General features: G+C 58.6%; 1 protein-coding gene across 4 annotated transcripts in view; it reads left to right on the forward strand.

Moving 5' to 3' along the window:
* Positions 1-3214: 3214 nt before the first annotated feature.
* Positions 3215-12975, forward strand: part of EPHB2 (EPH receptor B2) — a 144510-nt gene continuing 134749 nt past the window's right edge. For all 4 annotated transcript variants that reach the window (XM_065038196.1, XM_065038198.1, XM_065038197.1 and 1 more), the window contains exon 1: positions 3215-3442. In XM_065038196.1, coding sequence (XP_064894268.1) covers positions 3358-3442 — 85 coding nt within the window. In that variant the 5' untranslated portion in view covers positions 3215-3357. The remainder of the gene's footprint in view (positions 3443-12975) is intronic.

Genomic DNA, 12975 nt, shown 5'->3' on the forward strand with positions numbered 1-12975 from the left:
TTCGTGCTGCTTCCCGTTGTGTCTGCCTTGCCTCCTGGCTGCCGCCCTGCACCTCCGTAACCTCGCAGAGAGCGAGGGGAAGGCACCTCCTCCAGGCGTGACCAGCCAAGGGCTTCATGTGCAAATGAAACCTGTTCTTCCTGCACCACGAACTGAAAATGCTCTATTAAAAGCGTCACCATCAAACCCATTTTAATGTCCCCTAGATGTCATCTTTCTTGGCTCTGTCTGCCTGGGATTGATCTTTTGATATAAACACATAGGTGCAACTGAACTGGTGGCTGTTCCATCTTTGTAACCCCAGTGCTACTACTTTTCCCAGGGAAGGCTTTGTCTGGCGCTCTTTGCAGCAGGGTTTAACCATTGTCCTACAACAATTCTGTCCAAGGACTAGATGTGCGCAGCAGCTACCAGTATAACCAGTACATCTTGGCTCCCAAGGTAGGACCAGCTGCCTGGTGGTGGTCATGTCCATGTGACATAGTACTGTGGTCACTTGTCACCAGATGGCAGCAAGGAGAGCAGCAGCTCGCATCTTTGTGGCTGGCTGAGGACAGCAGTGAGGATGGACAGTGTTCCCTGATCCACCACCACCCTCCATGGAGGCCACTAATTCTGGTGCAGAATGAGAGGAAGGTGCAGAAAGGGATGTTGGAAGAGGTCCAGCAATCACTTCTTGTGGTATGGTCCTTCATGGCACTTGCTGGTCTGCTTGGAGCTGCTGACTTGGTGACCAGAGAAGCTTGTGGGCCGCAGGACAGAGGGTAGAGGTTGGTCAAACCCCCTGCACAATGACAACAGCAAGGTCATGAGCGTGGCTGTGGGGCCTTGCCAGGCCTTTCCATGGAAGCTGAAGGGATGCGACAGTCATAGAAAGCCCTTCGTGGGAGCAGGGTGAAGGTGTGAGGTGGTACCAGTGCCCACAGTTCATGACTGAATCCGAAGAGCATCTTCAGGCAATAAGCTGGACTTCAAGGTGTACATAAGATCTTCTAAGTCACTGCGGCAGTCAGACAACAAGTCTGTGTAGCCCAAGGTCCCACCCTCAGCAGCAATAGCCGAAGGGGGTGCTCAAAGGGTTTGAAGGACAGAGAAGGTCTGCAATTCGCTTGGGATAAAATTCCCACTGCCCCTGGCAGCACAGCCCTGAGAGCTGCAAGAACATCCTGAGGCTCTGGGTGGGCTCTGGCAAACAGGGCTGCTGCTTGTTCTTGGGCTCCAGGGTCTCACTTTGGAGAAGTGGGTGGATCCTCTGGGATGCACCTGCCTAGTGCACGGCAGGACACAAGAGCCCTGGGATCCGGAGGCGTTTGGCGTTTGGAAATGGTGAGTGCTCTCTGATATCTGGTGGGACACTCTGGGTGCTCCGGAGCAGTGGGGAGTGCGGGGACCATTGCAGAACCTGGGTGGGCGCTGGGTGCTGGGCAGCTGCAGGGATGCTTTGGCTCCTTGCCCTGCGGAGGAACACATCTGGAGGAGGGAGCGGCCAGACCGCTGGCTGTCCCTGGCCATTCTGCCTCCTCCTGTGATGAACTGAGCACTCTCCATGCAAGAGTGAGCCCTAATGAAGTGCCAAAGACAGGACCTTGTGGAGTTGGGCCACAGGTTTCTCCAGAGGCTGCTGCCATGAATGTGGGGCCAGCCTGTATGACCAGTAACATCCACAGCGACAGGAGCTCCCAAAGGGGAGCAGACCCTGCAGTTGGCGATGCTGATTTGAGGAAGCTCATTTGGTTCATGTGTATGGCCAACACGATCAGGGAGCATTGACCTCCTCCAAACACACCTGTCCTTGGAAAGAAATGAGTCACTTGTGATGGACCAAGTCAGGGAATCCGAGATGTTCAAGATGCTGATGCAGGAGAGGAACAAGGAAGAGCACAGTGAGCCAAGATGTTTTATTTCAGTGTCTTAGACACTTTGGTGAGTTGGGGGGCAGGGACCCATCCTGGTAGTCCTGTGTCTCTTCACCTCTTGACCTGTGAACCTTGCACAGCTCCTATAATGCTCCGTGTGCAGCTCATGACCTTCTCTGAGAACATCTTCGAGGACACAAGTGAATTCTGTGGGATGCGTCTGACTCCCCTCCTGGCTGTAAGAAATAGGGTCACGGTTACAGGAGATGAGCAGAGGGTACAAAATGGACGCTGGTAGGCTGAAAGGGATGAGAAGGAGATGTCAGGGTGGTGGCAGAGAGGACCTCTTGGGGCAAACAGTCCTGGTGACAATCACACATGGCCTGGAGAGGGTTTGGCTCATGAGGTACCCAAAGGGCAGATTTGGCTCCCAGGCAAGTGGGGAAATTGGGTCCATTGAGTGGTGTGATGGAGAGGTCGAGTCTCAGCTTGCACTTTCTGGGAAAGTCCTGCTTGACCCCGTCTGGTGTGACCAACTCACAACTTGAGCTTGTGACCAGTTCACAACTGCGCTGCATGGGAAATGAGGGAACTCCTGCCCCACCTGGGTTGTCTCCAGGGTTCTGGGATGGTGGGGCAGTCAGGGCTGCCCGCAATCTGCCAGCAACAAGCCACAGATTTTGTCAACTCTTCATTCATATTTATTTATTTATTTAAAGCCACAGATTTTGTCATCTCCTTATTTATTTTTTAATCTATTTATTTATTTAAAGCCACAGATTTTGTTAACTCCTTATTTATTTTGTTATTTATTTGAATTTTATTTTTGTCCCGCTGGACACGTCCCTTTCTCTCGCCGGGCCCCGCACGCTGCCCTCTGTCACCTTCGTCCCCCCGGGACGCCCCACGCCCGCCCCGGTGGGCAGCGGCGGGGACCGAGGGCCGGGCGGGAGCACCCCGGGTGGAGCGACGCTGAGCCCCCGGGGCCGCCGGGCCGGAGTGGGGCTGCGGGCGGTGGGAAGGGCCGAGGCGGGGGCATCCCCCCGGGAACCCCCCCTCCGCTCCCCTCCCCGGTTTTTGCGGCGCGCAGTCAACCCCGGCGAGGAAGATTTGGGCTGAAATCACGGCTTTCTCTGGATGATCGACAGCTCCGGGAGAAACCATCGGCGGGCGGGGGGAGCCGCCGCCCGCCGGCCGCCCGCCGCCCCCCGCCGCGCCGCCGGCCCCCCGCCGCCCCCCGCCCCGCCGCCGCCCGCCCGCCGCCGCCGCCCGCCGCCCGCCGCCCCCGCCGGCAGCGCAGAGCCCCGGGGCGGGGCGGGCGGCGCGGGGCGCTCCCCTGCGCGGCGGCGGCGGTGGCTCGGCCCGGCCGCGGCGGCGGGGCCGGCGGTGCGCTCCGTGCCCGCGGCCGTGCCCGCGCCGGCGGCGGCCCCAGCGAGGGGGCTCGGCTCTGCGTTCCGCCGCTCCCCGCCGCCTCCATGGAGCGCCGGCCGCGCCGCCTCTGATGCCCGGCCCGGCGCGCACCATGGGGCCGCTGTGGCTCTGCTGCCTGCCCCTCGCCCTGCTGCCGCTGCTCGCCGCCGTGGAAGGTAAGGGGGGGCCGCGGGGGGCGGGGGCCCTTCTGGGGCAGGGCGAGCTCTCCTTCGGGGCTTTTCCCCTTTTTTTGGGGGGGGTGGTTGGCACTTTGTCCCCCTCCCCCCGGCCCGCCGCACCCCCTCTGCAGCGCCGGAGGGGAGGCGAAGTTTTGGGGAAGTGCTGCCCCAGCTGGAGGTGTTGCCGCCGAGCCCGCTGCGGAGCCGGGGGCCCCTCGTGTGTCCCGTCCCCCTCGCCCCGTCTTCCTACCCTCTCGATCGCTGCGTTGCCCTTCTCTCCGCCATCCCTTCGCCAAGGTGGGCATCCCTCCCGGCACCCCGCACCCCGCAGCAGGTCCCCCGGTGCCGCTCGGTACGGCGGAGCCGCTCTCCGAGGGATGCCCGGGCTGTGCCACGCCGTGCCCGCCGCTGGCGGCTGGGAGAGGCTTCGGGGCGCACCTCGACAAGGCCTTGCCGGCATCCTGGTGCTCATGGCCGGCTCCCCGTTGGCGGCGTGGCTTTCCCGGCGGCTCCGGGAGGAGCTGGGCTCCCCGCCGAGTTCCCCCGGTGCTCAGACAAAGCAGAGCCAGGCGGCAGGTGGGGAGCTCCTGCGGGGTGGGTGCGTGGGGCGGTAGCCCGGTGCTGGGGTCTGGGCAAGGGGGGACTCGTCTTCCCGCTCCCCAGACCATCTCAGCCGTGCCAGGTGCCTTCAGCCCGCCCGCTGCACGGGCACCCCGGGGAGCACCGGAGAGCCGGGCTGGGCAGGGGTGAGGATAAGGTGTCAGGCCGAAAACTGGCTCATCCTGGTGCGGCGTGGTCCATGGGTGTCTGCCCATCGCAGGAGGGCCGTGTCCGAGCCCGCAAGGGCCCAGGTGGCTCCACTGTCCCCTGGCTTCGCTGGGCACGCTGGGCGTGGAGGCGCCGGATGGTGGGAGCTGCACGGACGGTATTTGTCTGGAACATGGATGAGGCACCATTTATTAAGTTGGAGTTTTGGGAGATGACTCATGGGTTGGCCAGCTATACATCGTGATATTTACAATATGGGAGCTTGGCATAAATAGGACTATTTACGTTGCAGTGGAGAGCGCTAGCCAGCTATGCTATTCAAAGAAGCCCAGTATGTTTTTAATTAGGGGGGGGTTGGGGTGATGAGCGTGTTTGTGGGAGCATACGAGTCCATGTGGGACATCTGGCCTGATCAGCCAGCGGCGTTGACACTTACAACGGGGTTTGTGCTTGGCCAGCAGGGCCCGAGCGGACTGGCCCGTGTGGAGCCGATGCTGGTGACTGCGGCAGGGGAGGGAGCCGGGCAACTTGTGCAGGGACAGGGTGACACCGGGTGACACCTGCACCCCACCCGGCCTGTCCTGCACGCCAAGAGGAGCTGCCGGGCAGTGCCGAGGGTCAGTGACCAGCTCCCGACGCTCTAGTGTGTTCGCTTGAAGACACAGGTGACCTTCCCGCCGCCATGGCAGGAGTGGCAGGGCCTGGGTGCGTGAGTGCCTGGGCTCATCCAGGGGATGGGGAAATGTATCGGGGACGGGGGGATGGCCAGAGCTCGCCAGGGGGTTCCCCCACCTGAGACGATCGCTGTAAGGTGTGCTCCTCCATGGATGAGGATGCTCCTGGGGGGTGCTCGACAGGGGCCCTGTGCTGTGCTTCCAGCGGCCGTCTCCATTTGGGGCCGAACATATCAATTTGGGTTCGTCGGGGTCCGCCCCGCGCCCGCGCTGTTGCCTCCTGCTTTGCGTGTGCGTGCGGTGGGTTGTGATGGTGGCTCACAGAGTGTGGTGACCATGTCCCAGCCTTTCCCTCCGTGCAAAAGCTTCTGGAGATCTGAAGAGGCAAAACCCTGCGGGACGCAGCTCCGGGTGAGCCTCTGCTCCTGCTCCTCTTCGGGAGCTGCCTTCCCGGGGCTCTCTGGGTGCTCGGACGCGGTGTCCTCTCCATCCCTGGATGATCCGGGCCCTGTTGGTGCAGCGGACTGACCCAACAGTGGCCACTGGCCACGCACACAATGTCTGGATCCCCCCCGCACCCCCGGCCACAGGGCACCCCGGAGGCGGCGGTGCCCCCTGTGCAGCCGTCACCAGCAAATTCCCAGGGCCAAAATGAGGGCAAAAAAGTCTCGTTCAGGGGAAAAACGCATTCTGGTTATTTGCCCAGGGATCCTGCCTCCCGAGTCCTGTTTTCAGCTCTGCTACAGAGCTTTTCTGTAATGCCGGTAATTTCACTTGTCTCCTCTGTGCCTCAGTTTTCCTAATTACAAGGCGTAAAATAATACAAGCGTCTTTCCCAAGGGAGCTGCGAGGTTTTGTTAATGAACATGACAAAGTGCTTTGGGATCCGTGGTTGAAAGCGCAGCCTTAGTCAGTGCGCCTGTGTGTGGGGTGTTTATTTATCTACATGCTTTATATTTCTCTGTATGCTATATATTCACTTGCATTTAACAAACCTTAATTAGAAACAAAGCCGATAGGGAAGGAAATATAAACAGGAGTGTGCATGAAAATTGGAAGTTGATTACTCACTGGCCAGCAGAATGCATGTCTCGGGCTTGGGAGGAAAGGCTGTTTGCTTAAAACCGGCTCTGTTAAAAGGAAATGTGAAAAGAACGTAAAACATAAATCAATATGGAAAACAGGGAGGTGGATGACAATGTACATAAAGCAGAGGTTAAGAATTGCGTACAGTTGTTAAGGCAGTTGCAAGGTAACGTATCTGCAGCTGAGAAAGTTCAGGCTTGTAAAAGGAAAAGGTTTTTTGTGTGTTTTTTATTTAAAAAAAAAGCCCCCACAACAAACCACAAACCAAAAAGTGAAGAACAAAGGAGTCCTGGAAGGGTCTGGATCCCACACCGGTTGGTAGCGGTGCCGCTATCGCTAACGGCTCCTCTTTGTGTTCCTGCTGGCGTGTGCCGCACGTCTCTCCAGAGCACCGATACTTCCCAGGGATTTTTGTGGGAGCTGGGAAGGGCACGGAGGTGTTTCAAAATCAACAGCCCACCGAACTCACGTGTGAGGGGGGAAGGAACCCAAAGGCGCTCTCCCTTCTGTCGGAGTTAACTTTTCATAAACCTTACGGCGCTGGCAAGTTTCCCAAGGGCTGGAGGAGAGCCAGCCGTGTGCCAAAAATGCGAAAGGAGAAACGAGATGGCCCGAGTATCCGCGAGGGCGCCGGGAGCGCGGAGGCTGCGTCGGGCTCTGGTGGGCGAGGGAGAGCCGCCTGGCGCGAGCTGCGCGGCGAGGGGCTGGTGAGCATCCTGCGGTCCTGGGCCCGGCCTTGGGCGGGAGGGGACGCTGGGGCGGGAGGGCCGTGTCCTGTCCCTGGTGGGCATCCCCAGGGCACCCCAGGACTGAGGTGCTGGGCATGGACACCCGTGCTCATCCGCTGAGCAAGCTGGACGCGGGACCTGTGTGTTGCTGCGTAGTTAAGAATGTATTAAAATGTACACAATATACATTATGCATTTCTTTTATGTACATAATATACAGTAGATTGTATTTTATATATGCTATAATGTATTTTAGCATATGAGGTCTCCTCTCTTATACACACTGTTGTGACCCACTGCTGAGTGTCTCCAGGGCTGGGTATGGTGTGGGGATGCCGGCGAACGCAGGGCTCGGCCTGTGCCTCCTTGAGTCCGGCGCTGTTGCTGCTCTGCTTTGTGGCCTTGGTGGAGGAAGACTCTACCTGTCCCTTTGGGGTTCTGGGTCACACCAGGGCAGGTACTTTGGCCTTGGTGCCGGGGTGTGCCAGGACCACGGGAGCTGCGGGAGCATCCTGACGGCTCCAGCGCACTCCCGAGGGGCTCGATGTGGCGCCAGGTCCATGGAAAACGGCAGGAACTGCTGAGGAGTGGACCCTCCAGATTTGCAAACGCTGTCCTGCATCCGTGCTGGAGACGGAATTTTGACGAATGGGGCTGAGGCGTGGGGCAGAGGCTGTGGTCTGGGGTCGGCCCTGTGCCGCGTCTCCTGCCGCTGCCTCCCCTCCCCGCCTGTTTCCTGGGTTAATTTTTGACAAGGTGCATTCCTTGCACCCACCTGCCCTTTGCGTTGCCAGGGCAGCGACTGAGGGAGAAAACTCCTTTTGCAGACCAAATGGGTGCCCAATTTAAACATTTGTGTAGCTGCCACCGCAGCTCTGCTCTTCTGCTTTTCCCGGGCAGGAGCAGCAGTTACTCCCAATTCCTGCTGTGTTTCCAGCTTCTCTGATGATAAAAGCTGAGGGAGGAGGTGCTGGAGGGAGACACCGAGGGGACAGGGCTGCAGGGGACGAGGGCTTGGTGCCAGCGTGGCCGCTGGTGTCCCTCAGCTCCTGGGGACACCCTGCAGAAGGATTGGGGGTGCACAGGGGACATGGCTGGGCCCTGGGGATGCTGTCAGGAGGTTTTGGGGCTGTCCCCAAGGCTGGAGATGCCGTCCCCTTTGCAGACGGACTAAGGATCTGCCGGCACTCGTCGGCGGTTTGTGTACACATACCTGAGCTGGCTGTGAAGAGGGGTGGGCAGCGCGGGGCTGCGGAACCTGCCCGAGGAGCTGGGTGAATACTGTAAATACTGGATGCTGAGATTCCTCCCGAGCCCCAAGTGCTTTTGTGTGCTGAACCAGAGTCTGAGTCCCCGCTCCTGCCCCAACACGTGCCCGCGTCCAACAGACCAACCCTGTGGAGATGGGTGCCTGTCTGTGGGTCTGTCTGGGGGCGGGTGTTGGTTCCCATCTCCCAGAAGGTCCTGTTTTACTGAGGAAGACCCCTGCCAGCCCCCACCCTGGTTCACAGTCCCTCCCAACCTGGTTTCTGGTCTGCAGAGAAGCCAGAGCGAAGCGCGGCTGCCCGTGGGATCGTGTTGGGATGGGGAGATCCTGGGAGGCAAAAGTTCAGCGTTAGATAAGGGGGTAGCGATGGGGCCTCCTGCGATAAAGCGCTGACGTGCGGCGCGGGCGGGAGGGAGAGGCTGCGCCCGGGAGGGGGCGCGGGAGGGGGCTCTGCCCTGGCTGGTACCCAGGGATGCGGGGGGTGTCGCTGGGGATGCTGGAGGCGCAGGGACCCCTCGGGGTACCAGGAGCAGCAGGTAGGAAGGTGTGAGGAAGGAGAGGTGATGCAGGGGGTTGTGCAGGGAGGTGTCGATACCCGCTCTATATCAATATCGGGTGTCTGGCGCATGTGCTGGGTGGGTGGCAGCTTGTTGGGGTGCGGGCACAGGGCTGGCTGTGCGGGCTGTGCTGACCGCCATAGCAGAGCAAGATGGAGACAAAGGGGTAAGTGACGATCGTGCCGTGCCGTCCACTCCTCTGAGTTTCTGTGCTCGGGGGCGCGGGGAGCAGCGTTGGGACTGTGCTGCCCCTCTGACCAACTGCCAAACGTTAAGGGAGGTGAAACAGGCCGCGAGGGCAGAAAACGCAGCTGTAATTGTGGATGATCCATGCCTCCATAAATGTCACATAGGGGGCTTATGCAGAAATTATAGTTTTAGCGACTGCGAATAATCACGGCTCTTGTCAGAGCCCAGGAGAGGAGAATCTGGAGGTTTAGAGCCCCGCATCATGTGTGGTGTGAGGTGTGGGGCGCTCCATGGGACCGGGTTCGGTCCCTGGTGGGCATGAGAAGGGGCCGGTGAGCTCCGAAAGTCAGTGAAGCTTTGTCACGTGGTCTGATAAATGATGTTCTTTCCACCTTCCCTCTCTTAGACCATCGCATCTATAAAATGGCCAGCACTTCGAGGTACCACACAGTATCGTTTCAAAAGGAAGGAGCTTGCTGAAGGGAGCAGCGAAACCAGCAAAATACTTGCACGTGATGTGGGAAATTATATTTAAGCTCAGGGTAAATGCATACAGCTGTTTAACGTATGGGTTTTAAAAAAGAAAAAAACACTAGTGATTAAATGGCAAATTGAAGGAGGCCAGCGGAGGTAAAAGGATGCTCTTCGAAATGTGGAAGTTGTGTCTAAAAGGGGAAAATAGAAAAAAAGTCAGAAAGGGTGGCGTGGTGAACGCGAAACCATATATGGCAGCCTGAGAGGAGTTTGAAAACTAACTTGTGAGAAGAAATGAAATACCCCCTCAGGCCCCTCCCAGCACAGAAGAACTGGGAGGTTAAACCAGCCAGGATGGAGCACTCGGGGGGACGGGGAAGACTTTGGTGTCCCCAGGTGGTTGTGTCCAAGGGGACTCCTGCCGGGGAGCTTCTCCTCCCCCGGGAGGGCTGGGGAGCTGCCCCGAAGTGACGGCAGAAGAGCTTATACTGTACAATAAATTGGTAAACGAACATTTGGGCCAGAGCAAACAGGCCGAGCATCTTTAAGAAGAGCTCCCTGGGTGATCCAGGAGATTCCAGAGCAGTAATTTTAGAGGAAGGGCTTTCCTATGGATTAAAATCTGCTTAAAGAGGGGGAAACAAAGAGTCAGTTTTCCCACTGGACGGGGGTCAGCATGGAGCTCGCGCTGTGCGACGTGCTCATAAATACTCTAGAAAGGGGTGGGAACCCGAAAGCGAGAAAGTTTGCAGATTATACCAAATTATTCAGGATGATAAAAACAACAGTTGTCTTTAAAATATTGTAAAAGGAGCTCATGACACTGGATAACCAGGCTATAAAGTGGCAGATTAAATGTAGTCAGTGATGAATGAAAAGGGATTCACTTGGAAAAAAATTACCCTAAACCCATGCATGCACAGTGGCAGTCTTTAAATTACTTATTAGCATTTTAAGAAAGAGATCTTAAAGTCATTGTGGATGGCTCTTTGAAAGCATCAACTCAGAACAGGGAAAGGCTGGGAAAGGAGGGTGAGGATGCTGGTGCAGGAGAGGTACGTGGGTGGGGGGCTCCAGGAAACGCAGCGTGGGGGGGCACAGAGGTGCATGGGACCACAGGAGGTGTGAAGAAGAGGGTGATGAAGGGCCGACAATCCCGTATTTTGTATTTCTTAATTTTTCAGTTGCCTGGGGGTTCTCCAGCAGCAGGTTTAACCCAGGAGGGTGGAGCGGGGGTGCGCTGGGCAGGGTGAAGCCATCCCTGCCCATCCGGGTACAGAATGGGGTGCAGAAGGTGAGGTGCTTTCTGCACGTCCTCCCCAGCATCCCCCGCGTGCTGCTGGAGGTGGAGGGAAACCAGCAGTCCCGGCGGCTGTGCTGTTTGTCTGTCCCAAGGGGAGCGGGTCCTCCCCAGGCTCCGATGCCGGATGCGCGCTGGGGATCCCATCACCCCCAGCTCGGCTTTGTCCGCAGCTTCCAAGGCAAAGTGCCGCGGGGCTCATGTCGCTACGGGTGCTCGTGGCCTTGGCTGTGACGGTGGAGCCTCCGCGTGTGGGAACATCTTCCAGCCTTACGAGGCCCTTGATTTTGGCAGGGTGGCCGGGGAGGGTCAGGTCCCCGGAAAGTCCCCCTTGGCTCTCGCCTTGGCCCTGCTCGATGTTTGGGAGGGAGGGAGTGTCTGGAGCCGGGAGAGGAGCTGCCCCCAGCCCTGGGTTCATCTGGGGGTGTGGGCTGGTTTAGGGGGTGCTCAGGCCCTCTCCCGCCGGCTGAGCAGGTCGGGGGGTGGCGGGAGCGGCCGAGCGTGTGAACGTCCCCGCGGCAGAGGGGACGCCGTGAGCCGCGCGGGCTCGTGCTCAAAAGGCCAGACAAAGGGAACAATGGGCTCCGCGGCTGGGCTCCTGGGCAGCCCGCGGCTGCGAGCCCCCGGCGTGGGAGAGGAGGGGGAGGCACTGGGGCTGGCCGCAAAGGGCTCCTTTCCCCTCTGCTCCCACCCCAGCTCTGAGCCCAAGGACAAACCGTATCCCAGCCGAGGGTTATCTCCTGCCAAACACCTTGCTGCTGGTACCCAGACAGGACGGGCCTATTTGGGGGCCATGTGCTTGGCAGTGGGCTGAGAGGAGCCCTGCTCCATGGATTAGAGAGCAGTGTAGGGGAAAGGGACCTGGGGGTCCTGGGGACAGCAGGGTGACCATGAGCCAGCACTGGGCCCTTGTGGCCAGGAAGCCAATGGTACCTGGGGTGGGTTAGAAGGGGGTGGTCAGTAGGTCAGAGAGGTTCTCCTGCCCCTCTGCTCTGCCCTGGGGAGACCACACCTGGAATATTGTGTCCAGTTGTGGCCCCTCAGTTCCAGCGGGACAGGGAACTGCTGGAGAGAGTCCAGCGCAGCCACCAAGATGCTGGAGGGAGTGGAGCATCTCCCGTGTGAGGAAAGGCTGAGGGAGCTGGGGCTCTGGAGCTGGACAAGAGGAGACTGAGGGGGGACTCATTCCTGGGGATCAATATGGAAAGAGGGAGTGTCAGGAGGATGGAGCCAGGCTCTTCTGGTGACAACCAGTGACAGGACAAGGGGCAATGGGTGCAAACTGGAACACAGGAGGTTCGGCTTAAATATGAGAAGAAACTTGTTGGGGTGAGGGTGGCAGAGCCTGGCCCAGGCTGCCCAGGGGGTTGTGGAGTCTCCTTCTGTGCAGACATTCCAACCCGCCTGGACACCTTCCTGTGTAACCTCATCTGGGTGTTCCTGCTCCATGGGGGGATTGCACTGGATGAACTTTCCAGGGCCCTCCAACCCCTGACATTCTGGGATTCTGTGTGATTCTGTGATTCTGTGAAAGTGCCACCCCAGCTCCCAAAACACGTGCCCAGAGTGCTGGGGATGCTGCCAGAGCGTGGTGAGCTCTGGGTACATGTCCTGGCCACGGTTCACAGGATCCCTTGTCGGCTGGCCGCTGCTCTGCTGCTGTGGGCAGGGGAGAGCCAGGGTGGGCGAGGAGGGTCAAACAGGGACTGGAGCCTCTTTCCAGACCCTCTGTGAGCCTGGACAACTTCAGCAGAGGGATGCAGGAGAGAGGAGGTGTCTCAGTCCTCCACAGCAGGTTGTGGGATGCTGTGGATCGGAAGCATCCAACGCATCATAGTGGTCAGTGCAGGTTCTTCCTATCCCAGAGTCTCTTGGGGCGAGGGAGGACCATCTGGAGCACTCTGTCTTGGAACAGGACACAAGGCTGCACTTTGGTCTCCAGAGGAGATTCTGCTTTTGGGATCCTGCTCCCTGTCTGCCTTGCTGAGCTTCCCGTGATGCTGTTGATTCACATGAGGTGGCCTGCCCAAACTGGGCAGGAACAGGCTGTTCAGATGCTTCTAGGTATGTGGTTGCTTTACCCAAGAGACTGATGTGTGTGTCCTACCAGGACCCATCTCACCTGCACGCACTGCTCTCCATGCTCTCCAGGCACGGGATGGTGCTTCTGGAGGGACCTGCAGGCTCCTGCACCTGTGGACAAGGTGCTGCCCCTGTGAGTTTGGCTTCAAGCCTTTCTCTCATGAGATGCATCTTTTTCATGCAAGCTGAGCTTTTTGTATGAGCAGTGTTTGAGCTGTGTGTGGGCTGTGTTGGGTAGAGTTGGGACTCACCTGGGGATGACACTTTATCCTGTATCTGCCACCTGTTCTGAGGATGTGTCTGAAGAAGCTGTTTATGATCTTGAGTAAGAGCGAGAAGAACTCCAGACTGACAAACACACGTGCAGCTGGTTTGCGTTTTGGTGCATAGGGCCATGGATATGGT

This window comes from Columba livia, chromosome 21, assembly GCF_036013475.1.
Source record: "Columba livia isolate bColLiv1 breed racing homer chromosome 21, bColLiv1.pat.W.v2, whole genome shotgun sequence".
NCBI lineage: Eukaryota > Metazoa > Chordata > Aves > Columbiformes > Columbidae > Columba > Columba livia.